Source organism: Hirundo rustica, chromosome 2, assembly GCF_015227805.2.
Source record: "Hirundo rustica isolate bHirRus1 chromosome 2, bHirRus1.pri.v3, whole genome shotgun sequence".
NCBI classification, from domain to species: Eukaryota; Metazoa; Chordata; class Aves; order Passeriformes; family Hirundinidae; genus Hirundo; species Hirundo rustica.
The window spans coordinates 28794537-28818798 of record NC_053451.1 but is presented as its reverse complement, the minus strand read 5'-3'; the positions used below and the strand labels follow the sequence as shown (position 1 = coordinate 28818798).

General features: G+C 46.4%; 2 protein-coding genes across 3 annotated transcripts; one reads left to right on the top strand and one right to left on the bottom strand.

Moving 5' to 3' along the window:
• Window positions 1-634: 634 nt before the first annotated feature.
• Window positions 635-8063, top strand: C1R (complement C1r). The gene is made up of 11 exons (XM_040055060.2): window positions 635-704; window positions 1413-1647; window positions 1883-2075; window positions 2259-2402; window positions 2555-2751; window positions 3236-3383; window positions 3468-3589; window positions 4173-4251; window positions 4648-4788; window positions 6507-6581; window positions 6808-8063. Coding segments are annotated over exons 1-11 (2139 nt in total). The 5' UTR covers window positions 635-702; the 3' UTR covers window positions 7611-8063.
• A 1332-nt stretch (window positions 8064-9395) lies between these two features.
• On the bottom strand, window positions 9396-20739 carry C1S (complement C1s). Of its 2 annotated transcripts, XM_040055061.2 has the most exons (13): window positions 20626-20739; window positions 17666-18217; window positions 17158-17222; window positions 16559-16763; window positions 15285-15462; window positions 14909-15034; window positions 14085-14284; window positions 13708-13861; window positions 13359-13474; window positions 13047-13125; window positions 12654-12791; window positions 12110-12184; window positions 9396-10658 (listed from the first exon to the last, which is right to left on the bottom strand). In XM_040055061.2, exons 3-13 carry the CDS (start codon window positions 17160-17162, stop codon window positions 9865-9867), a joined length of 2070 nt encoding a protein of 689 aa, XP_039910995.1. In that variant the 5' UTR covers window positions 17163-17222; window positions 17666-18217; window positions 20626-20739; the 3' UTR covers window positions 9396-9864. The 2 variants fall into 2 exon arrangements, with proteins under 2 accessions (XP_039910995.1, XP_039910996.1); XM_040055062.2 differs by lacking the exon at window positions 20626-20739 and having other exon boundaries at window positions 17158-17235; window positions 17666-17875.
• Between the last annotated feature and the right edge of the window lie 3523 nt (window positions 20740-24262).

Here is a 24262-nt window from a genome sequence, read left to right as displayed (position 1 = left end):
ATGCTTGCAGAAGAAACATCAAGAGGGGTCCTTGAAAAGGGATTTGTTCTCAGAATGCCTTTAGTTCTGTAGACTTTTAAATTTTTCTTAACATCTCTTTAACTCAAGTGCCTGAGTCTTCTTTTCTTGAAGACGATCCAAATACCCGCCTCCCCGCACACAAAAATCTCAGAAGTGCTCTTCAGCAGGTCAGAATTGAGAAAACTTATCTTTTTCACAGCTTGATTGTTAAAAGTTTGCATTAATTTGTGAAGATTATAAATTTTCTCGTCTTTCTACAGCCAGAAAACAGCCCGGGGGTATTGGGGGGGGGGGGGGGGGGGGGGGGGGGGGGGACGGACATCCTAGGAGAACATTTTTGGAGGGAACAAACTCGGAACAGCTTCTGGATTGCTGACCAAGCCCTCGGAGGGGTCTCTGGCAGTCGTTTCCCTGCCTGCCGGGCCAGAGGGGGTAGCCGGGCTCTGCGGGTCCGTGTTGCGGACCGCGGCCGGGGCGCTCGGCAGCAGAGGGCAGCAGAGGCGGCGCCGGGACCTGGTCCGGCGCCAGGCTGTTCGCAGTCCGGCTTTCTATTCCCCGCTCCTGCCTCCCTCGCTCCCTCCTCCTCCTCCTCCTCCTCCCCCGTCCCGCCCGCCCCCGGCTCCCCGCCGGCCGCCGCTCCGAGCTCCGCCGGGCTGCACGGGCTGCGGCGAGCGCACGGAGATGTGAGTCGGGGCTCTGGGGAGGGAAAAGCGCCGGCACAGCCTTGGGAGAGGGAGGGGGGTCGTGGGGGTGAGACGCTTCCAGGGAGGGGAACAGGACAGCGGGGCTGGGCTGCTGCTCTGGGCGGTGAGCTCGTTTCGGAGGAACACAGAGGGCAAGAGGGGAGATGCGCAGAATGGGAGAGAAAAAAAATGTGAATGCCAGCTTTTGGAGGACAGAGATGGAGGCGTGACTGGGTAGAGGGCTGCCCAGGAGACGCTAGCAGGATTGCTCCACAGCAAACCGAGCTTGAGATCTTCAGATCCTGGCCAAGGATCCTGAACTAGCGATAACCCGAACCAACTCTCTGGCCCAGGGTCAAGGGGGAGGGATCAAACATCTCCTGGTTCTGTACGAATCAGCCCTACAGCTTCTGGGAACATGTGGACCTTACTCAGGGAATTCACCCATGCTCCTTCACACTGCTTCCTGGGTTGATGAATTTCTCCGTAGAGGCTACTACAATGGCTTGCTGGAACCTTGTTAATCGCGGTGTCTTCCTTTCAGCTGCTCTTCTTGTTCCTGAGTGATCCAAGCCAGGAGTTGGTCCTGCAACTTGGCTTCCTGTGTTTGCATTCCCTTAGACAGTGCACAAGTCAGTTGTGAAGTCTCCCGTGATTTTGAATGACCTAATTTTGTGAAATGTCATTGTTCATTTGTCGTGTTCACAGGCATGTTCCTTGCCTCCCATGGGCCTTCCTCTTTTTTGGAGTGATCGGTTCCAGTCCAGTCCCAAGAGGTTCTCCCCTTTTTGGGGAGGTCAGATCCCCCAGCTATCCTAAGCCATATCCCAACGATAACATCAGCAGCTGGGATATCCACGTCCCCAAAGGCTATGTGGTGAAGCTGACCTTCAAACACTTTGACCTGGAGCCGTCTGAGTCCTGCTTCTATGACTATGTTAAGGTACGTGCATAGACGCCTGGGCCAAGGGGTGCCTGGAGGTGGCAACCCAGTGGCCACCACGTGCAGCGGCTCTTCATCCACCAGGCCTCCTCTGATGCTTCCCACGAAGGAAAGGGAAAGAGTTAAAGATAGAAGTGGGAGGGGCAAGCACTGACAACTCATGGTTGGGTAATATCAGTGCGTGGAGCAGACTCAGTCTTACGAGGCTACACTGATTTCACCTTTACTTTGACAGATCAAAGCAGACAAGAAGGACTTGGGCAGATATTGTGGCCGGCTTGGGTCAACCACAGGCAATCACCCGGGAAGAAAGGAGTTTGTGTCTAAGGGGAACAAGATGCACCTAGAATTTCGCTCTGATTTCTCCAATGAAGACAACGGCACAGTGATTCCCTACAGGGGCTTCCTGGCATATTACAAAGCTGTGGGTGAGTAGGAAATACCCTCGGCATGCAGAAGAAAAAGCCTGTGTGGCTCCAGCTAACTTCTCTCCTTGCCAGGCAGATAAAGACAAGCTTTAGGCAAAGATATGGATCTCTAATTACTGTCAGTGTAGAGCAGGGAGGTTTAACACTTTTCTCCTCTTGCCCCTTCTCTTCCTGTGTCTTCAGATCTGGATGAATGTGACCCTAACAATGCTGCCGAGAATGATGAAAGGCCTCGGTGCCAGCACTTCTGTCACAACTATGTGGGTGGCTACTTCTGTTCTTGCCGGATTGGCTACCAGCTTCAGAGTGACCACCACTCCTGCAAAGGTAAAGAGAAATTTTAAAAGATCAGAGTGTTCCAGAGGAGGAGCCCTTCATGCAGAAAGGATGGGAGAAGTTACTTGGGAAGCAGATGACGGGGCTGCAGAGGGCAGGCACAGCCCCACGAAGTGACCTCTCCTTTTCTTCCTCTTCACCAGTGGAGTGCAGCAGTGAGTTGTTCACAGAGGCATCTGGGTACCTGAGCAGCCCCGAGTACCCCCAGCCCTATCCCGAGCACCTCCGGTGTAACTACAGCATCCGTCTGCAGAAAGGCCTGTCTATCTCCCTCAAGTTCTTGGAACCCTTTGAGATTGATGATCACCAGCAAGTCCACTGTCCTTATGACCAGCTCAAGGTACTGAGATTAGCAAACTCTCCTCCCAACCCTGCTGCCAACCTGGACAGGAATTGTGGAGGCACCACTATTCAGATGAGAAGTGTGGAATCAGTACAAGCAGAATGCCCCAGCACGAAGAACTGAGCCCCTGTCTCTCCCTAAGTGCATTTAATTACCACTGTCCTGAGGTCAGGGGCTCTGGGTCATAGGCCGCTGTGAGTGAAGAAAAGAAACCCCACCCTTCTTCCAGTTTCATTCCCCTTTGATTTAATCTCAGGGGCTGTTGATGGCTCTGATCCCCAGACAAGGGAGAAGCAGAGCTTGTGGTAGGTCAGTCTGTTGTTCTGATCTATCAGTGAAGGTATCAGCAAAGGTGGGTCAGACAAGCAGCCCTATCCACCATCACAGGCACTCTGGTAAACTTGGTCTGGGTTGAAACAGGCGTACTGAGGCAGAGAGGCACGTGTGCTTCTGTCCCTGTGATACATGTTTTCCTCATCAGATCCGAGCACGAGGGAGAGAGATTGGTGAATTCTGTGGCAGGGAATCACCTGGCATCATTGAAACCAACAGCAATGAGGTGGACATACTCTTCCTCACCGATGAGTCAGGGTTCAGCCGTGGCTGGAAGATCCACTACACCTCAGAGAGTAAGAGATTTCTCCCCCAGAGGGTACTACAACCTACTGACGCTGTTTGCTAACCCCAGCTTAATCTGTCCCACTCTCTAACAGAAATACGGTGCCCACAGCCTGTCCCACAGGATGAGTTTACCATCATCAGAGACCTGCAGCCTGTGTATCAGTTTCAGGATTATTTTGTTGTCAACTGCAAGACTGGGTATAACCTGATGAAGGTGAGATCCCTTCTCCATTCCCTTCAGCCATATTCTGTTTTTTCTTCAGCTTGTGTCTTTCACTTTTCCATTAAACTTCCTTCGGTGATTTCACTCGTGGCAACCTCTTGTAGTTTCTGTTTCTTCTTTGCTTCTCTCAGCTTTCTTCCAGTGGTTTCTCTTTTCCTAGCTCTCTTCCTTATACAGTAACTCTTTCATGAAGCCCTGGTAGAAGACTAAAGACAAAGATGCCAGGAAAAGATGGTAAACAAGAACACCTGGTGGGAAGGATATGAAATCAGAAGATGAAAGCAGAAGATGCTACCTGCCTCCCTTGCCATCCTATTGCCAGGGCTGGGTAGCATCTCTGATTCATCATGGTTTTATGTAGCTGGCTGCTGGTGTGTTGGCCTGCTATGAGGAATGTGTAGCCTGTGGCAAATACAGGATAGAGGGAAGGCAGGAGGAGACAGCAACTGGAACAGACTGCAGAGGGGCAAATATTGGACAGCAGTGAAAAGCTGGGCACACTGAAGAATATTTTAATGTGGGGAAGGAATTAAAGGCCCTGTACAACCAACAGATGTTCTTCTCTCCCGTGTAGGGTGACCAAAAGCTGGTGTCCTTCACGGCTGTCTGCCAGGCTGATGGCACATGGCATCAACCCATGCCCCGCTGTGAAAGTGAGTGGTCTGAGAACGGGAATAACATCCCCTGCCGGGGCTTTCCTCCTCCAGGAACGTGGGAAATTCAGCCTCTCTGACTCACTTTTTCCATGCCATAGCCTCATGGATGTGCTGTCAGGAAGGACCTGTGGAGGTCCACCATTGATTCACGTTTTTCTGCTTGCAAAAATTCAAATGTTTTTCCTCCCTTACAAGAATGCATAAAATGTCATTCAAAAATTACTATGATGTTGTGACATTTAAAGGCAAAAGATCCCAGTCTGGGATCTAGTTTGGAACAACCTCTCTTTGCCCACTGTCCTAACTGGTCCTTCACATCCTGGCCCCAGTGCCCATGCCTGCAGTCACTCTGTCTTTGATTCATGTGCTCTTCTTTTTTTTCCTTTGTTGTAGTTGTGAACTGTGGCAGCCCTAAAAAACTGACCAATGGTGCATTCAGCTACATTAATGAATCTGCAAACAATGAGTACCAGTCAGTGATCTCATACCGGTGCAATGAGCCCTATTACCACATCGTCACTGGAACAGGAGGTGGTAAGTCCTGATCCCACACAGACACTGGAACCTGTGCCTGGAAAGCCCTCTCACGTTTCCAGTTAGAACTGTCTCTTCTCCCTAGGCTTAGGGCCCATGTTTTCCTCCTGTGAAGACTCTCCCATCTCTTTTTGACCCTGCAGCACACCTCTGGAGTCTTCTTGCCTCAGCCTATTCCCACCTTGCTTCATTCCCAGAGCCCATCGCATCCCTCTTCCATGCTCCCCTTAACTTTTGCAGAAGGTCTTGTTCTCTCAGCTGTAGTTGTGATTATTATTTTTTTTCTTTTTCCTAGTGGATTTCATTCTTTTCTAGTGGATTTCATTCTTTCACTGAAATTTGAGGCATGGTGTCTGGGAATCACCAAAATTCATAAAACCCACTGCACCAGTCCAAGCCACTACAGAGGCAAATAAATAAATACACACTCCACTCCAGTGTAACTCTGATTAACTCTCTGGAATATTGTTCAGCTGCAGAGATGTCTAAGATCTGAATAACATACTTGCAGAAAAATCTATTTCAACACAGCAGCTCAGAAAAATTAATTCATCATTCAAAATAATTCACATGCCTTCTTTTAACACCCAAGACATTACTTGATGATGCAGGACCTTTGATTACAGTATAAGGAATTGATGATTTCCTTGGTTTGGCTGCTCATTTAGCCTCCACAAGAAAAAAATAACATCTTTAATCTGAATCAGTTTCTGGATACAGTTACTAGCATGGACACACAGTTGTGCTGCATGCTGGGGAGAGGTGACATGCTACTAAAGAGTCCTTTAAGTTGGTACTAATGTTCAATTTGATTATTCTCGCATCTGAGTTTAACTCCTTCATATAGAGTCAGAGCACAATCTCATCAGAAGGAAAACCAGGAGCAAGCAAATACCAGCTCCAGTCAAATTCTGATGTGGAGTCATCGTAATTTAGACAATTTTGAAAGAGAACACCAAACACTTTCTTAGAAGCATTCAGTGTTAAGACAAATTGTATAAAAAATATTTTTAGTCACCAGCACAAACTTTCGAAGAAAAGCAAGAATGTTGGAGGTAGTGGAATTTGTGTTGAGAGGTGACGTGTGAGTTTAGCTGACCTGCAACTCAGGCTCAGAAATAGATACTGAGCATGTACAGTAACTGACTCCTCTGGTTCCCACTTCTGGGACAAACCACCTTGTCCTGATCTCTGCAAACTACCGACACCAGAAGCTTGAATCTAAAAATCCATGTTTCTACTACTTCTCTCCCTTCTTTGGGCTAAATAAGGTCAAACAGTGCTCTGTAATCTTTGGACTCAGTGAACATAAGACTTCACGCAGATGGCCTTTCAACCTTTTCTTCTACAGTGCCTGAGCTTTACTGCTCCCTTGGAACTGAAGTGCTTCAAGATGTACAGATGGAAACGTTCCACACCCTCCCACAGGCAGCTTTTCCCAGGAAAGAGTGCTTTGGGATGGAAGGGCTGAGGAACCTCTTGAAAATTTTCTTTTCTTTTCTTTTCTTTTCTTTTCTTTTCTTTTCTTTTCTTTTCTTTTCTTTTCTTTTCTTTTCTTTTCTTTTCTTTTCTTTTCTTTTCTTTTCTTTTCTTTTCTTTTCTTTTCTTTTCTTTTCTTTTCTTTTCTTTTCTTTTCTTTTCTTTTCTTTTCTTTTCTTTTCTTTTCCCACCCTATACCTGGAGGCCTGGGTCTCATTCCCTTCCCTCTCATCCTACAGACAGATTCACCTGTTCTCCTGAAGGAACCTGGCTGGATCAAGATGGTCAGAAGAGAATTCCATCCTGCTTGCCAGGTCAGTAAAAACTCTGATTTTGTCTGGTATTTTCTGACTCATGCTTACAATCAGTACAAAACTGGGACAACATGCAAGGAGGGGAGTGGGGATAATGGTATCCATGAGGAAAGGGGGGAAAACTGTCCAGAAAGCCAAAATAAAGTGAAATCAAACAATAGTGGTGAGGAAAGAGAGAGAAAAGCCAGGACAACAGAGGGTGTCATGTTCTTGTGTTTCTCTACAGTGTGCGGGAAGCCAGTCCATCCCATTATTGAAGTCCAGCGGATCTTGGGTGGCAAAACAGCAGGGAGAGGCAATTTTCCTTGGCAGGCTCTGACTGGCATCAATGGACGAGGGGGTGGTGCACTCCTGGGCGATCGCTGGATCCTGACCGCTGCCCACACCATCTTCCCCAAAGGAGGAGTACGGCATAATGTGAGCCTGGAGCAGCTGGCAGAGGAGGCTGACATTTTCCTCGGCCACACGAACGTAGATGAGCTCCACAAGATGGGTAACCACCCCGTACGTAGGATCTTTATCCATCCAGATTTCAACCCTAAAGATGAGCACAACTTCAACGGGGACATTGCCCTGCTGGAGCTGAAAAACCCAGTAACTCTGGGCCCTACACTGCTGCCCATCTGTCTCCCAGATGCTACCAACACCTCATTCTACATGCACGGGCACATGGGCTACGTGAGCGGCTTTGGTGTGGATAAAAACCGCATCTCGAGCGATTTGAAGTACGTGAGCCTACCAGCAGTTGCTCGAGAGAAGTGTCAGAGCTGGCTGGACAGTAACAAGAAAGGCATCCCTATGGTTTTCTCTGAGAACATGTTCTGTGCTGGCTTCCTCGAAGGCAAGCAGGATACCTGCCAGGGGGATAGTGGGAGCGTCTTCACGGTGTTAGACAGGGAAAGTGGTCGCTGGGTGGCTACCGGCATAGTTTCCTGGGGAATCGGCTGTGCCACAGGCTACGGCTTCTACACCAAGATCCTCAGCTATGTGGACTGGATCAACGGGATAGTAAAGGAGGACAGGCCCTAGGTATTGCTGTCTGTCACCAAAGCACCGTTAGCATATCAATTTCCAGACACAGCAAATTGTAGCCAAAGCTTTTGATGATGTCCCAAAGGCTTTTCAAACACGCAAAGCATGTAACCTTCATCAAGAGCACTTCTGAAAGCCACCACGCTGCTTGATTGTACCCTTGGCAGCTTGGGGGACGCCTTTGTGGATGTTCTGGTTCATAAAAATCTTATAACAGGATGAAGCCTTAATCGTATCAGGGAATCTCATGACAGCAAACATGTTATGGTTTGAAATGCTGATGATATCAGGAGACTGCTGCAGCCTACTTTTGTACTCTCTTTTGTGGGAAGGTTGCAGGGATGAAGACTTCCTTGAAGGATGGGGTAGCCCCTGCTGAGTAAGCCCATTGGCATCAGTGAGATTCTATGAATATTAAAATACTTGCTGGATATAAACCAGGTGTTTTATGGTTTTTTGTCTATGTTTTTAACAACTGAATATTTCTCACCACTGAAGGCAACTTATGGACTTTATATAGGGATTGCTTTACCTACCACTAAAGTGTTTCCAGTTCTGCAATAGCCTGTGGCAACTGCTTATCTGTCCCAAAAACTATAATTTGATTACCCAGTCTGAAACCCCAGGTGGCTTCAAGGGAGACAAAAATAACTTGACTGTGTGATGCTACATTCCAAAAATAGGGAAGGCAACATCCAATCTCATAGAGAAGGGAGTTCAGGAAACTTTACTGATCAGAAGCTGAGGATGGATTTTTTTTATAATACATGAAATAAAGCTTTAACAGCAGGACAGTGGCTCTAAAATGATGCTGACTCAGAGAAAAGGTAACCTCTCTTGTGTTACGGGTATTCTTTGGAGCTGTCTTCTTGACTAGTTTTTCTACTCCAGAATAACCTACCGTGTTCTAATGAGTCACTGAGAGAAACAAGATACAAGATCCATGTTTACTAGTCCAACCATCCAATAATGTTTTGCTTGTTATACAAAACTGAAGGTGCTTGAGCTGAGTACAGGATTCCATATGAAACCTCCCAAGAGCTGTACTCATCCTCCTCACCATTTCTTAAACTCCTATAAAAACTCAGGCTGGAAGAAGATGTCTCTGTCCAATCTACTGCTGACAGTGGGGCTGACTTCAAAGCTTCAGGGAAAGTTATCAAGAGACCTAGGGACAGTCTGTCATGGCACTTGTTCCAGTATTGAACCACATGCTAGGAAAAAGCCCAGCTGGAAGTTTAGGTCTCTGAATACAGCAGTTAGATCCCTCCTCTCAGCTTCCTCCTCTTCAAGCTGAACAAACTCAATCTTTCAGTATATGCCATCTGTGCCAGTTCCCTGATCATCTCAGTGGAAGGATGTCTGTGAGTGATATAGGACCTCCCAGAGCAGAAAATACCTCTAACACAAGTCAGATAATTTTCCTTCCCTAAATCATGAGAAGGTGGTATTTTGGGAGAAAAATCAAGCTTTATAACTCAATAAAACTTAGAAAAAGTAAAGCCTGAGGACAGGTGAATGAAATTCTTTTGAAGATGTCTGTTCTCTTCCGCTTAATTCTGAAGTCCTCATTTCTGGCAATGGTAGATCAGTGAGATGGAACCATCTCAGAAGAACTTTATAAAGACTGGTAGCGAGGTGAGGTACTACAAGTTCCAGTGTGATGAAAGCTGACAGGGTCAAAATATTAAACACTTGATTTAGGGAGTTTCAGGGGGAACAACTAGATCTAGACTGAGAAGAAGAAAGGCATTACAGGCACAATAGCACATTGCACAAAAGGCAGTTTGGACATTCTTTAATGCTGTTAGATATTCTGAACAGGTCAGGAAATACACAAATCAGAAACCAGGCTCTGAACCTTCCCTGGGAACCAACAATTTTTCTCCCTTGTCCTCATGGAAACCTCCCTGTCCAGTTTCAAAGGGGCACAGCTAGGTCTTCTCGAAGTGGGAAAAAATAGGATAGAAAAAAAAGGAAAGGAATAAGGAATAAGGAGTCTCTTTATTCAGAATAACGTCACCTTTTTACGCTACTATGAGTGGAAGAAAGGAATTTCCCTTTCCAGCTGTGATGACAGTGGGAGAAACAGATCCACACTCCTGACTCTCCACTCAGCATAGACACGATGAGTTGTACATAAATGTGTTGTATATTGCCCATTATATACAGGGAGTGAACCGGGTCACAGCCAGCCCAAACACGCAGCCACCACATTTAGAAAGGGTGACAGCGCTGGGAGGAGAAGCAGCTATTTCTGCCAAGCTTCCTCATCCTCGTGCTCACTCATGGTCTCTCTGATCCAGTCCAAGTAACGCGCCACCTTGGTGTAAAGACCAAAGGTGCCGCATTTTGGCCCCCAGGAGATGAGCCCCGCCACGTAGTACCGGGTGTCGTTCAGCGGATCCTGGATGGCGTAGGCTCCACCACTATCCCCCTGGCAGCTGTCCTTGCCGCCACCAGCGCAGATCATATTGTCGGTGAATATGTAAACGATGGAGTCATCGGAGCCGTCTGGTTTCACAGATCGGCACTTGTCCATGTTCACCACGGGAATCTGGGCTTTCCAAAGATCAGCAGGGAGTCTTCCTCTCTCTCTCTGGCCCCATCCAGCAATGTAGCCCAGAGTCCCCTCTTGCAGCTCATATTCAGGTGATTTACCAGGAAGACAGATGGGTGAGATGTTTGGACCCATCTTCACGGGATCCTTCAGCTTCAGCAGTGCAATATCGTTATCAAAATCGATCCTGGTTTCTGTGGGCTCCTCCTTCCAATCAGGATGGATGAATGAAGCTTCTGGGATGAGCTTTACAGCTTCCCACTTCAGGGATTCTCTACGAACATCGATTACCCCAGCATACATGGGGGGCTTGTCATATCCCTCCAGCACGTGAGCTGCAGTCATCACCCATCTGTCAGAGATGAGCACCCCACTTGCTCTGGGGTCATTGAAATACACCTGCCAGGGAAAGTTCCCCTTTTCTGCACGGGTGCCTCCAAAAATCCTTCCTGTGTCTCGGATGGGATTACTAGGCACCCCACAGACTAGAAAGAAAACAAAGAAAGATGGGAGAAAGACCAGATGGGAGAATTAGCAGTCACAAACAGGGGGTTCTTTGGTACTGCTAAAAAGCCCACAGTCCCCTCCTTCCTGTGTCCTCTAAATAATTTTTGAATCTGAGTAACCATGCTTATGCTTTACGCCACAGATCTTGCAATTAGTATTTACAGAGTAATCAAAGAAAACTCTAGAAAAAATACTATCAACACTCAATTTATGTTTAAAGTGCTCATTCTCAAATTCAGTTTTCTGGAGAACAGTTGTCACCCTGACAGTGTTAGGGATGTCAGAGCTCACAATTTAATTGCCTTCTAGTTGGCATTTTTCCTTTGATGAATGATGCTCTTTAGATGAAGGGATTGTCTTTGAAAGAATCCATGTTTGATTTCTTAGAAATATGACACTGCTCTTTAATTTTTTTGTGTGTGTGAACTCCAGATACTCTCAGGTTAAGAGTTCAGGTTTGTCACTGATGTTTTTACCATTTTGCCTCTCCATTCTAGAAGCATGTAAAATCTTGAGCAGTGAGGGATCTTATCTGTGGCTCTTCTGGGTGCAGAGATGCTCCACGCTTTTTGAGCAAAACGTTCAGTAACATTTTGCAGAATGTTAATAATAAGGACATAAATAAGACTGGTCATTCTGACATAGCTATGAAGCTGGTTTCTTACCACATTGCCTTGTTTGCATCGAATCCTTAGTCAGAAAATCAGAAATTAAGGAACTATAGCCAGCAGATAGCTTCTAATTTGCATGAAGCAGAATTGGTTAAAGAATTTCACATAATCATAGGAAGATTTAGGCTGGAAGGTACTTCTCAGCACCTTTAGTTCAACCTGTTCCTCCCTAACTGCCCTCCTCCCTGCCCTCCTAACTCCAAAGCCATGTTGCTCAAGCTTTGACAGGTAACTTCTGCTCATCTCCCAGGGTGGTGATTAGCCAGACTCTATGGACAGCAGTTCCAGTGCTCTCGGGGAGAATTCTCCTGAGATACAATCAGAATTTCCTTTGTTGCAACTCAAGCCTGTCATTTCCTTTTATTGCTGTGTCCCACTGAGAAGAATTTGGCTTCACATTCTTTGTAGTCTCCTCTCAGGTAGTAAATTCCCTGAGATTTATCTTTCAATTTGCCTTTTTCACTGTGTACTTGTATACTCCAAATCACTGTCTAAGCTGTGACTGAACTTTCAAGAGAGTTGAATCTCCTCCACCTGAATCTTGTACTTTGCCAGTGAGGACCTGGGGCTTTCAAGGAGTGAGCAGGCATCATGTACAACCAGGCCAAGTCATGCTGCCTCCTCTACGAGGGCAAACTGAACAGTACACAGATTTTAAAATTCTCTCTATTAGCTGGAAGTTAAGGAAAAAAAAATACAGAGATGAAAGGAGCAGTGTTCTTCATAATGCTGCATGCACATGCAGTATTTGGTAGTACCTGGGACACATTTTGGTAGCTTTGTTCCCATCTCTTTGTTGACCCATTCTCCGCTGGCTGAGCACTGATATATCACTGGGAAAACACGAGAGAAAAAAGAGTTCCATAAGGACACAATCAAGACAAACACAGGGTAAATAACACAACTGCATATGATATATCAACCTTCTTATTTCCAAAGCAAGCACAGCTTGGTAAACACTGCTGTTATCTCCCTAACAGGGTGCCTCTTTATCCCTTTTTGGGAGAAACCTCATCTAACAGATTTCTTGAGTCCTCTACTTTTCCACCAGAACACACGTGACAAAAATCTGCATGGTTCACTCACAAGGCAGATGGAGAGAGGACTTGCTAATGCATTTAAGGTCAACAGCCCAGGCATTGTCAGAGTGCGTTAAACACAGAGGCAGCACAAAACTGCTGCCTGCAATCCCACGCCAGTCTCAGCCTGATGGCATAAAATCCTAGCCCTGTGACGGTGCCAAAACCATTTCTTAGGCCTCTAACTGAAGGAATATGACCGTGTAGCAGAGGCAATGCTCACCATGCTCCTTGTTTTCTAGGGTGTAGTAGGGTGCCTCACACTGATAGCGGACAGCAGCTGTGTACAGAGGCTCACGGAGTTCGGAGACGTAGGAGGCTTGGGCATTGTCCACACGAGGGGGATCACCACAGTTCACAGCTGTAGAGAAGGAAAAAAAAGGGAACAAATACAATCAAAGGGGCACCCTCACTCAACAATATGGTTATTTTGTATGACAGGGAACCGCTCAGCTCCTTTAATCCCTGTACAGGCATGCAGGCTCACTTTCTCTGTCCCTTCAGCATGCTCACATCCCAGTCCTTCAGCATCCTCCTAATCTGGAGATACAGCGGATCTAGAGCCTTAACACTGCATTCCAATTCCCTTCCCACAATACAGACATGGGTCACTTACGAACACAGCTCAAATGGGAGTTGCTCCATTCACCATTTTCCTGACAGCTGGAGAGAAAACTTGTGATGCTATCTCGTTGCTACAAAGGAAAACACATGATCCACGTAAGTCTCTGGACATGAAATACATCTGATACAGGTGCTCCGGTGGAGGGGCCTCAAAATACTGCAGTGGCCAGAAGTGGTTTCCTCTTACTACTGTTGTCTTGAAAAGTTTGGGCTCCCAAAATTACTCAGGACCCCTGACTGGAATGGCCTCAAGATGTTGCTGAGCGGGCCACAGGGGACATAACGCTTTTTAAATTTCACTTACTGTCACGATTTCGTAGCCCTCCACACAGGTCACCTTCACAATGTCCTTCAAGACATACCTGTCCTTCTTTGGGTCAAGGACAGAGTTGGAGATGACACTCATGGGACAGGTTACAGCTTTGAAAAGACAGGTGAAAATGAGTGATGAACTGGTTCAAGATCAGCTCTCCTTCCATCTCCCAACTTCCTTCACCCAGTGATTTTTTTTCCCCCTGGTAAACAGGCATACTCTTACTCAATAGCAGCAGCTGTGAACATGATAGCAAGCTGTTGTGCCATGAATGTGACCTGGGACAAACCCTGTCCCTAATTCAGCAGCAGAGTGAGCACATTCCCAAGCGTTTACTCACGGTCCCCATAGTAGCGTATCTTCCAGCCTTTGTGTTGCGTGCCGTGGTCTGTCTGGAAGATTATGTCAAGAATGTTGTTCCTGGTTCTGATTTCAGGAGGACCTGGGAACTTGCGGCCACAATAGGGACCAAAATGCTGTTTTCCAGAGACAATCTGGGAAAACACCAAACAAGAATAAATGAGAAATGCCAGACGTATTGAGAGAGCTATTAAAATACACACTCAACGCACACACATTCTAACGTATTCCCACAAACTCCAAAAGACAACACAATTGACAGTAAAGCTAAGCGGTCCCAAAGTCTTCTAAATAGGAGGAGATTGATGGGAGATTCAGAGCACCCTGACTCCTGAGCTCCCTAAGCTGCACACCTACTGTTAAGCTGTCGTGGCAGGTCCCGTTGGAGTCGGCGGGTTCCACGTCGAAATCCCCACTGTGAATGGTCAGCACCACGGAGTAGCCTGGGCTCAGAGCCACTCGGTAGTCACACCGAGAGTTCTCTGGGTACTGGCTGGGATAGTTGGGGCTGGCAATCTCCCCCGTTGGCTCAGTGAAGACATTTCCACTGCAGTTCACTAGGATTGAGGAAGGAACACGAGTAGGATTCAGAAAGGAAATGGTCCATGTGCGCACCTGACCACCTCTCCCACCACGTTCCCAGTCTGCCCAGATGCCTGCAATAACAATGTCACAACATTGCATGTTCCCAAGAAACTGGAGCCAGGGACGCTCTCTATCCAGTTAGCCAGGGACCTTAACTCTTTTTTACCCTCCACCTGAGATTTAGTCTTCCTTTCCTCATATTTCCTCCTTTCAACATGCACCATTTGTGATCTTGCAACTTTTTGGTTCAAGCCAAGCCGGCCCTTGGCCATCTTTTGTCCTTATGGAACTTCCCTGTTTTGTCAGAGATTTAAAGATCCACAGATAGCAGTATGCTAAAAAAGGTTTCCATCATTGTATTTAAAGAATATCATTCAGTAGTTTCTTAATTCTCTTGACACAGAAACAAAAATGAAACTGTTAAGAATATGTTAATAGAAATTCCCCAAACTCTCTACTGCCGTTCAGATTCACACTGGGATGGGCTTTTTCCCCCAAAATATACCTGTCACAAATGGCTGAGAAGATTAATAAAGTCTTCTAAGTGCAACATCTCACTTGGCCTAAATTAATTCTTGCTCACGCACATCTCTTACCTCCACAAGTTTTGTTATCTTCGTAGAGGAAATAATCTGGTGGACAGCTGCAGAAGTAACCTCCAATATAATTATTACAGTAATGGCTGCAGGGTTCGTCCACAAAATCCATGCACTCATCCAAGTCTGCAAGTGTGAAAAGATGAATCAGCCAAAATAGGAGAGGGCCCTGAGGGCAGGAGAAGTTAAAGCAAATAGTAGCGGACAAAAAGGAAAAGGCATCTCTAAGACAGCATTTATACTGGCCACACTGGAATGCAGCTCTGTCTGTTGGGATCTCTTTAAATAAGGCATTTCTGTAAGAAAAACCCATCTTGTCATCTTTCCTCCCAGCCTGGAGACTACAGAGATTCAGAGGAGGCTGTTTTAACCTTACCCACAGCAATGTAGTAGGCAGCAAAACCAGTGAATCGCTCCTCATTGGAAAAGTCTGATTGGAATGCCATAGTGAGGGTGTTGTAAGGGACATGAAATTCCTCCACAATCCAGGAGCCAGGGGCACGAGGTTTCTTCTGCCCACAAAGCACGCCTTCAACACGGCCACCAGACAGGATCTGTACAAGGATTCAGAGACACCTCACCTCGCTACTGCAACATGTGGAATTACCAACACTTGAGCCTTTCAGCTTTTAGGTGCTCAGGTGCAGCTGAATGGAGCCCCTGGACAGCCAGTTTCATGATATCCGTAAGACACTTGAAGAGTGCTCCCTCCTACTGTCTTCCCAGTGAAATGCTTGCCTTAATTTCTCAGATACAGATTAATCCACACTGTTTGCTGTTAACATCCTTTCTTCAGGCCCACTTGTACCAAAAAGACCATCAAAACACTATTTCAAAGCAGCAAAACCAGCCATGACAGTCCACAGAGCAGCCTAACAGGCTCATTGGCTTGTTGCAAAAGGACACAGGTTATTACAGAGCACACTCATATTTCTGTCCCACCTTGGTCCTCCTGAAAGGTGTCCTAGTGCTGCACTTGACCTTACTGCCTCTTTTCCCACAGAGCTATGGCAGGATAGGATGGTCTTGTTTCTGTCTGTTTGTGCAGAAGTGCTTGATCTTTTGTGCCTTGTGGAACAACATAGAGCAGAGCTGGTTTTAAGAAATCTGTGGTGCATAGATCATAAAAAATCTGTGGTGCAAGGGACCACAAGACTTTATCTGAGTGGCCACTATCCCTACACAGACAGATTGTTTTTCACCTCCACCCTTTCTAATCAATTTCTGTTTGCAATAAATCATCTACGGCCACTCATTAATTAATTCCAAATAATTTCAGGCCCAGACAACTATCTCCCTAAGAAAATGGCCTTTTTACACCTACACTTCACTGGCTAGGAATATGCCTTGCAATAGAGAAGGGCCAGTGATGGCTGAGAAGACTTTTCCTAAGAATACAGAGAAACATGGGATGGGGGGCATAAAAGGGACACTCAGTTGGCAGACAACACTCATGTGGTTATAAAGCAAACTTGAACAGATTTCATGACTGCTAGTGGAGATACACCCAGTCATTTGGGCTTCTTGGAGCTCAGAACAGGAAGGCCATGTGTGACTCCTCTCCCGGCTCTGAGCTTTGTGCACAGCTTTGCTGTTCTGCGCTCTAACCTGCCTTCCTGTCTTTTTCTCGCTCGAGGACATGGACAGTACCTTCACAAAGTCATACTCGCAGTCCTGTGATGGTTCAAGATCCAGATGTGTGAAATAAAGGTGAATACCATATCCCACGGGGACCTGGATTTGCCAAGTTTCGTTCACATCATTGGGATACCCCTGAGGATAACTGGGTGACAAGATCTCTCCATACATAGAGGCTGCATCAGCCCAGACAGGGAGACAGAAGAAGATCAGGGACCTGAGGAAAGAGAAGGGAAGGTTGCAGTAGTTTTCTCCATTTTCAAATGTGCACAGCCCTGGTAAACAAGCTGGGTGCTTTGGCTGCACGTAGCATGCAGATGACCTCCAGAGTTTCAAAGGGCATTGCTGTGGCTCTGTGGGGCTTGTCTTTCTCCTGTAGCTTTTCACACAGGAGTACAACCTCAGTCGTGCTCTCTGCTTGTCTCAGTCTCTGTAAGAGCTGCAGGAGCTGAACACAGGGATCATAAGTGCTCTTCCTTACTCATTGCCCTGTTGTGGAGGCTGTTTGGGCTACAGATACATTCCAATTTGAAAATCAGTAGAGTCTTACAGGAAAAACACATGATTTATAGAATGCAATTGCTAATAAACCTTACAATTTAATAACTCACCACATCTGGAAAAAGCAGTTCTTCCTTTCTGAAAATCTTCAGGAACTGGACTTTGGAGTTACGCTCTGGGACAAAAAACTGTGATTGGTTAATGTTGCCTGTTGTGTCTGCGCATCTAAGCAGGCTGAAGACCCCCAAACCCCACCTTGGGGAGATTAGCTCAAGGTTTTGCCTGAAAAGCAAGTTCATATCTCTGTTCCATCCTGCACAGAGGAAACCCAAGCATCAAGAAGGGAGGCTAAGATCCATAAGGACAAAATCTCTGTACTCACCAAGGGCTCACACCCTCCCCTTACGACCATCAGTGGATCCAGACATCATGCTGGTGCACAGCAAATTAGGACAGAGAACACGTCCCCCAGAAATACCCAATCCATTCTTCCCAGCACCTCAAAAATCATGCTAAGACCCCGGGGGTGGGGAGCGCCTCATCCTGACTCTCCTAGCTGTCAGACAACGGCACCGGGGAATATCCTTCCTTCTCATTTCTAATCCCTGCAATGTTTACCTTCTGTCCATAGTTCACGTCTGGATTTCTTGTCTCTTCCCTTCTCCTTTCTTTCTCTCTTACTTTCTTCCTGTGCACAGCGTCCTCCAAACGCTCCCAAAGCTGAGTTCTGGGTAAGGGCGCCCTAATTCGCAATTTCGCAGCACCCTCTATCTGTGGGATGCGGCTTCCCAGCCTTCCCTCCAGCGTGAGATGCTGGCTTTGAAAGCCCTCGGCAGGAAGGGGAATTTCCAGAAAAGTTGCACAATCCTGTTGGCTGAAGTCGCCGTGGGGAGAGCACCGACCTTGTTGTATTTTCGGGAAATCAGATGACTTTGGGGAAAAGGGAGGGGAATAGAGTTTTCGGTGCCTCCCCTCTCCTTTTCGTTCCCTCCCTTTTTAAAGCTGGAAACAGCATCCAAAGGGTGTAGAAAAGGGAGAGTCCAATGTTTCTGCATAGAAAATCCTATTTGATCATCATGTCCAGGGATCTCCTTGGTGGAGTTCAGTCTTCCTGCAACCTGACAGCCACAGTGCTGCTGCTACTGCTCCTCATCTGATGCTTCAGAGACCCTTTTTTATGGGAAAAGCAGAAGAAAAAATAGTGGCCTATTCAGTGTTGTGCCTCTCTGAGGCTACCAGCCGCAGCAGGAGTATATGGTTTTGCTGGGTTCAGTAAGGGGACACATTTAGGACTAGGAACACGTAACTACATTTTTATTTACCAAGTGAGCTTCATGTAAGGAAGAGCAGGTTCATCATGTTCATGTTCATCAGAATTAGCCCTGCAGCAAGCTAGACCTGAGAGCTTTGCAGAAAGGAGTTCAAAGGCTTACACCAGATAGGAGCCTTTGCCCAGGCAGTGCCCACAAGCCAAGACCAAAACAGAAGCTAAAATATCTGTCACTGATATACTCTGGAAACCCTCTCCTCCTCACAAATCAGCTGGACTAGAAAAGAAAATCTAAAATTCCATTACAGCCTCTACCCTTTACAGCCAGCACAGCACACTCCAGAGCTTGTTTCAGACAGGAGAAAAAGTGTTGCAACAGGCCATAGGCAAAGTGCATTAGTACAGCCCGTTTGAAAAAGTCCTTTATATTGTCAAGGGAGAGCAACACCTCCAGATGAATCATAACTGACTTCATTGTAGTCAGGATAAAGGCTTTGCTTGAAGAACATGCCTAGTCTGTTTTCTTTGTCAGAATGAGAATGGAAAGAGAAAGAAATCAGAGCATCGTCTCACTTCTGATGTCTCTTGGGAGCACAGCTTGATGTTTTGAACTGGAATTCTGAGAACGGGAAAACAGTGATGAAAGATGCACAATAAATCACAGGGAGATGTTTTCTCCTCTGAGCTGTGCGATGTAAAAAACCCCGTCAGTGGCTCTTCAAGCCACAATCATGTTTGAAAATGGGCATAGTGGAAATAAAATGAGCGTGAACTGATATTTCATGGATGTCATTTTATCACAAAGGAATTCCATATTTTCATATAAATCTGGCTCAGTTTATCTGTAGAGAGGTGGGTAAATATGTGTATGAATATTAATAATTCTTTAGAAATTATTTAAGACATATGTATTATTAATCAATTAAATTCTATCAATTAAGAAAAAGATTGCTGAAGAGTTAAAAAAGTAGCTTCATTTTATCTGGTCACATCTCTGCATAATGCTAACTGTTTATGCCAAAGACTGGTAAGATTGATATATATTTACATTTTCTTAAATCTGTATTGTTTTTTCAACTCCTGAGATGGAACAGTTAGGTAATATATTTCACAATTCCCTACAGCTACGCCACATAACAATTTAAAAGAGTTAAAATCATGCCATTAAGGTTAATAAGTGATAACATTAAATTCACCAATGCAATCTAATTCTGCTCAGAGGCACACACATTCTCTTAAATTCCTACATTACGTGACCACATACTACTTTTCCCAAATTGCCTAAGACAACCCTTTTCTTAAAATGACTCAGAGTTGTGCAGCTGTAACCTCTCTGCCAGATGTTATGAAGTGCAGTAGCGCTCCAGGTTTCATAAAATTACCACTTAAAACAGGCTTGACTGGCTTGTCTTCCCCCAGGAAGTTGCGAAAAAAGTTTTTCCCAAGTTCTTAAGAAAAGCCACACACATCTCCATCTGGAAACACTGAGTCAGTGCATTAAAAAAAAAAAAAAAAAAGCAGAAACATCAAAAGAGAAAACAACATTAACTAAGTGAACTGAGGGAATATAAGCAGCAGGGAATCAAGGATATAGAAGTAAGAAGAAAAATATCCTCAATTTACCAAGACCCTGGCAGTAATTTGCCTGCTTCCCATTGTGCCAATAAGAGAGTTCTGTGGGTTTCTTGCACGCTGCACTTCCCACCTCCCTCTCGTGACCCAGACCAGTTTTGTTGCCAGTCATTACACTGGGGTCCTTTGATAAACCCCAGGAAAACCTGGCAGTGTAGGTGTGTTTTGGCTCAGAACCATTCAGTCCTATTCGCTGATTTCCACCTCTGCAAACAGTACCAGGGGGGTTTTCACCAGAGGTCTGTTCACCTCTTTTATTCCCTCCATCACCGAGACTCATTGCAAAGCTTCCACCATCTCCCAGTAAAACCTGGGACTTGGGAACACTCCGCTCAGTGCACTGTACCACACCGAGATGGTGCCTTCTGACTTCCTCCCCTGACATCCCCGGGTGCTTTATTCACTACGGTAAAACATTCCTAAATACTTGGGCTTAGTTTCACTGAATTACGGAATGGTTTGGGTTCGAGGGAACCTTAAAGGTCATCTAGCTCCCACCCCCTGCTCTAGGCAGGGACATCTTCCACTGCACCGTGGAGTGGCTCCGAGCCCCATCCAACCGGTCCTTGAACACTCCCAGGGATGGGGCACCCACAGCTTCTCTGGGCAACCTGTGCCTGTGCCTCACCACCCTCAGAGTAAAGAATTTCCCCCTAATATCCATTCTAAAACCTACTTTTCCTCCGATTAAGGCCATTCGACCTTGTCCCGCTCTCGCAAGAAGTCCCTTCCCGTCTCTCCTGCGGCCCCTTTAGGCTACGGCGAGGAAGGATCCTTCTCTCCTTCAGCCCGGGCAGCCCCAACTCTCCCAGCCCCGAAGCCCCCTGCCTGTAAACAGCCGCGGCGACGCTCCGGCGGCGGCAGAGCCCCGCCGGTTCTCCCGGGCTGAAATGCCGGCGGCGCCGAGAGGCGGCAGCAGAGACCGGCGGGCCCGGGGGAGCCCCGGCCCCGGGGGAGCCCCGCCCGGCCCCAGGGGGGACGCCCGGGGGTGAATCCCCTGACCCGCCCCGGGTGCGGGGCTGGCGGAACGGAGCCTGGGAACCCGGGTCTGACGTCGCGCAGGACAAGAGAATGAAGGTGGCAGCCCCAAGCTGCCAGAGGTTGGATTAGGTTCTGTTATTGCACGCTCTAAATACTTACCATGCACAACAACTAACTTGCAGTCCGATCCGTAACGACAGAACAATCAGAGCTACAGGTTTCCCGGATTCAGGAGCGGAGGTAACGGTGATCTCCCCTTTGTTCTGGCCAAAGGACTGGACTTTAGTGACGCCTTTAGATCCTCTGACAGATACGGAAGCCACCAGGTGTCTACAAAGCAGGTGCATGGTTACAGTTAAAGGAGCTGAAGGGAACACAGCAGCCGTTCATCCTTTTGCTGTACAGACACCTATCACAGCACGGGGGAAAGATTTACTGTCACAATGGGGAGTTAAATGGAAGAAGATATAGTTCGCTGGACCCTTGATTTCATGAAAGGTTTTATTATTCGTTAAAATCTCTGCTGTTTTATCTTCCATAGATAACACAGAAGAGTCAGTAACAATTTCACATCGTGGCTGTTACTGGTTGTAAATTGTTTTAGTGGAGGGGTTTTTTTGTTGTTGTTTTATCTCAAGGTCATAAGTACATAACAGTTTAGAAAGGTGTTATGTCAAATTTCTTAGATGATCAGTGCTGATATATTGATTATATGAGGTGAATTTGTTAATTTTCTATATTTTTAGCAGACTTTTTATATGCTCTAACACCTTTTTCTAATTATCCAAAAGACACGTGTCACTTCGAGATCCTTCCTTTTATTTTCTAGTTGCTTAAGCATCTCATAACTACTATTGTTAAGATCCTTAATTTTAAAAATGTATTAAGGGACAATATTAGGAGAAATTTCTCTGAAAGAGTGATCAAGCATTGGAACAGGCTGCCCAGGGAAATGGTGGGATCACCATCCCTGGGAGTGTTCAGAAAATGTGTAGATGTGGTGCTTAGGGACATGGTTCAGCAGTGGACCTGGCAGTGCTGGGTTAATAGTTAGACTCGATGTTCTTAGAGGCTTTTTCCATCCCTAACAATTCTATGATTTATTTTTTCAGTAATCTTCACACCGAAAAGGTGACATGATTTCAAGCATACTATTCTTTTCCCTCCTCCAGCATTCACCAGATTCCAGCTTCTCCCTCTCTCTGGTTTGTCATGCACCAATTCCTGGCTTTTTTTTCCCCCCCCCCGGCTCCATGGCCACCTATTCATCCTCCTAATGAAAACTTATTTTCATGTCTTTCCCTGCCTGTTATTCCAAGCAGTCTCTCTTCTTCCTCTATACTCCATCTCTTGCTAATGGTTATTTCTCTCCCCACCCTCTCTGTGCTTTTCCCTTTACGTGGTTATCGACAGCAGCAGATTTCTGTCATATTTAATGTTATTCTGGCTGTGGCTTTTCCAGTATCTTTCTCCTCCCCATCAGTGTTCAACCCTAAGCCCACTGCCCAGATTCTACCTGCCCCAAGTAGCCAGCTGCTCTCCCACAGATATTTCACTCAGGATAGGCTCCTGTGCCAGCCTGCGAGAAGAGGCACTGACAAGGCAGGGCACAACATTCCTGTTTCAGTTCCTCAGCATACAAGAAATGCTCCTGGAAGGAAAAGTCCTGCAGGAGCTCTTGAAGAGGAATCTGGGGTCTTGTGGCTCCGGTGTGTGGGAGAGCTGCATGAGCCACTGGAACACAATCAGTGGAGCTGGATTTGCAGAAGCCTCAGCAGCTGCATTCCCATCGCGCCACATCGAGCTCATGTGAACCTCAAGTTTCACATTAATACTCATGTAATGTTATGAAATCCTGCTACATCTAGGGACAGCAAATCAAGGGTTTTGGCTACAGCCCCTCCTCTCAAGAATAATGCTGCCCTGATTATTAAAATAATTAAACTACTGAAAAGTGGTGGTATATTCATCATGATCAGACCCTAAAAACCTACCCTCAGAGCCGCTGTGTAGTGACTCCAAGTGACTATCAAGCCTTTAATGTAAACGGTCAAATATAGCAACATTTCAAGCAACTGGAAACAATCTTGCAATGAAAATTGTTAGGCGTCTCTGGAATAGGTGCTGCTCCTGAAACTCTTCTCTGACAGCAAAAAAATTACAGAGTTAAGTGGATCATTTCTTGTCGAACATGACTTGAGGAGCGTCAGACAGTCGACACGATCACATAGAACTGATTTTCTTAGGAAAGTGGCCTGAACACCATAAATCGAAAGTGGAACACACAATCGAAAGTGGAAATGAGAGATAGATATGCCTTGAAATGCCAGTCCTCGGACTTTGCAAAAAAAAATGGCAAATTTGTCCGCTAGTTAGGGTGGACAAATACAGTGACCTGTTTGTAAAGTCTAACCTGATGGAGTCAGCTACCCAGGAGGGTTTTTAAAGCCTTGCTATACATCTTGGCCTGCCACTCTGCCCCTTACACTGCCTTCAGGGGACTTCTGGAGGAGAAGGCCAGGATCTCCCCTTCTTCACACACTTCCTCACTCCCAGTTTAAGAGAGGTATGAGCCAGCTGGAAAGAGCCCACTGGATGGGTGACTAGAGCTCTGCTATTGAGAAGTCTGGATTTGTTTAGCCTGGAAAAGAGGAGGGCAAGGAAAGGCAAGGTCTCTAGCCTGGTCTCCTAAGTAAATTAGGTCTATGTGGCTGTGCTTCCAGTCAGTCCCTCTCCCAATCAGATTTGACAAGAAATGGGATCTAACAGGTGCTGGTGCTGCTACCTAAAGGGTAGTGATAAGGAGGATGGATCAGGATGATTCAGCACTGGTTCAGGAGCCCAGAGAAGCTGGGAGCTCTCCAACCGTGAAAGTGTACAGCAATTACCCAGGCAATGCCGTGAGCACACGGCTCCAGCTTTGAGTCCTGCTTGTGAACTGTGGTTTGGATCAGAGAATTCCAGAGATCCTTTATTATGTGAACTTTTGTGTGAACCTGTGTTTGTCCCTTCGGCTGAGTTTGTCCAACCAAGTGACCCAGCAGGAAAATTGTAACACAAACAGAGGGAGAGGATCACATCTATTGCACCTGAAACTTCAGCTGAGGAGAACTTGGGGTGCACATGGACAGATGCATGAAGAGACACACCTAAGAGAGGGCCATGCTGCAGATTAGTTCTGAGGAGTCTGTGTGAGCCCAGCTGCTGAGTGACTAGAGAGTCACAGAATCCCAGAATTGTTAGGGTTGGAAGGAACCTCTGTTCATCCAGCCAACCTCCCTGCCGAGACAGGGTCACTTAGGGCAGGTGGCACAGGAATGCATCCACGCAGG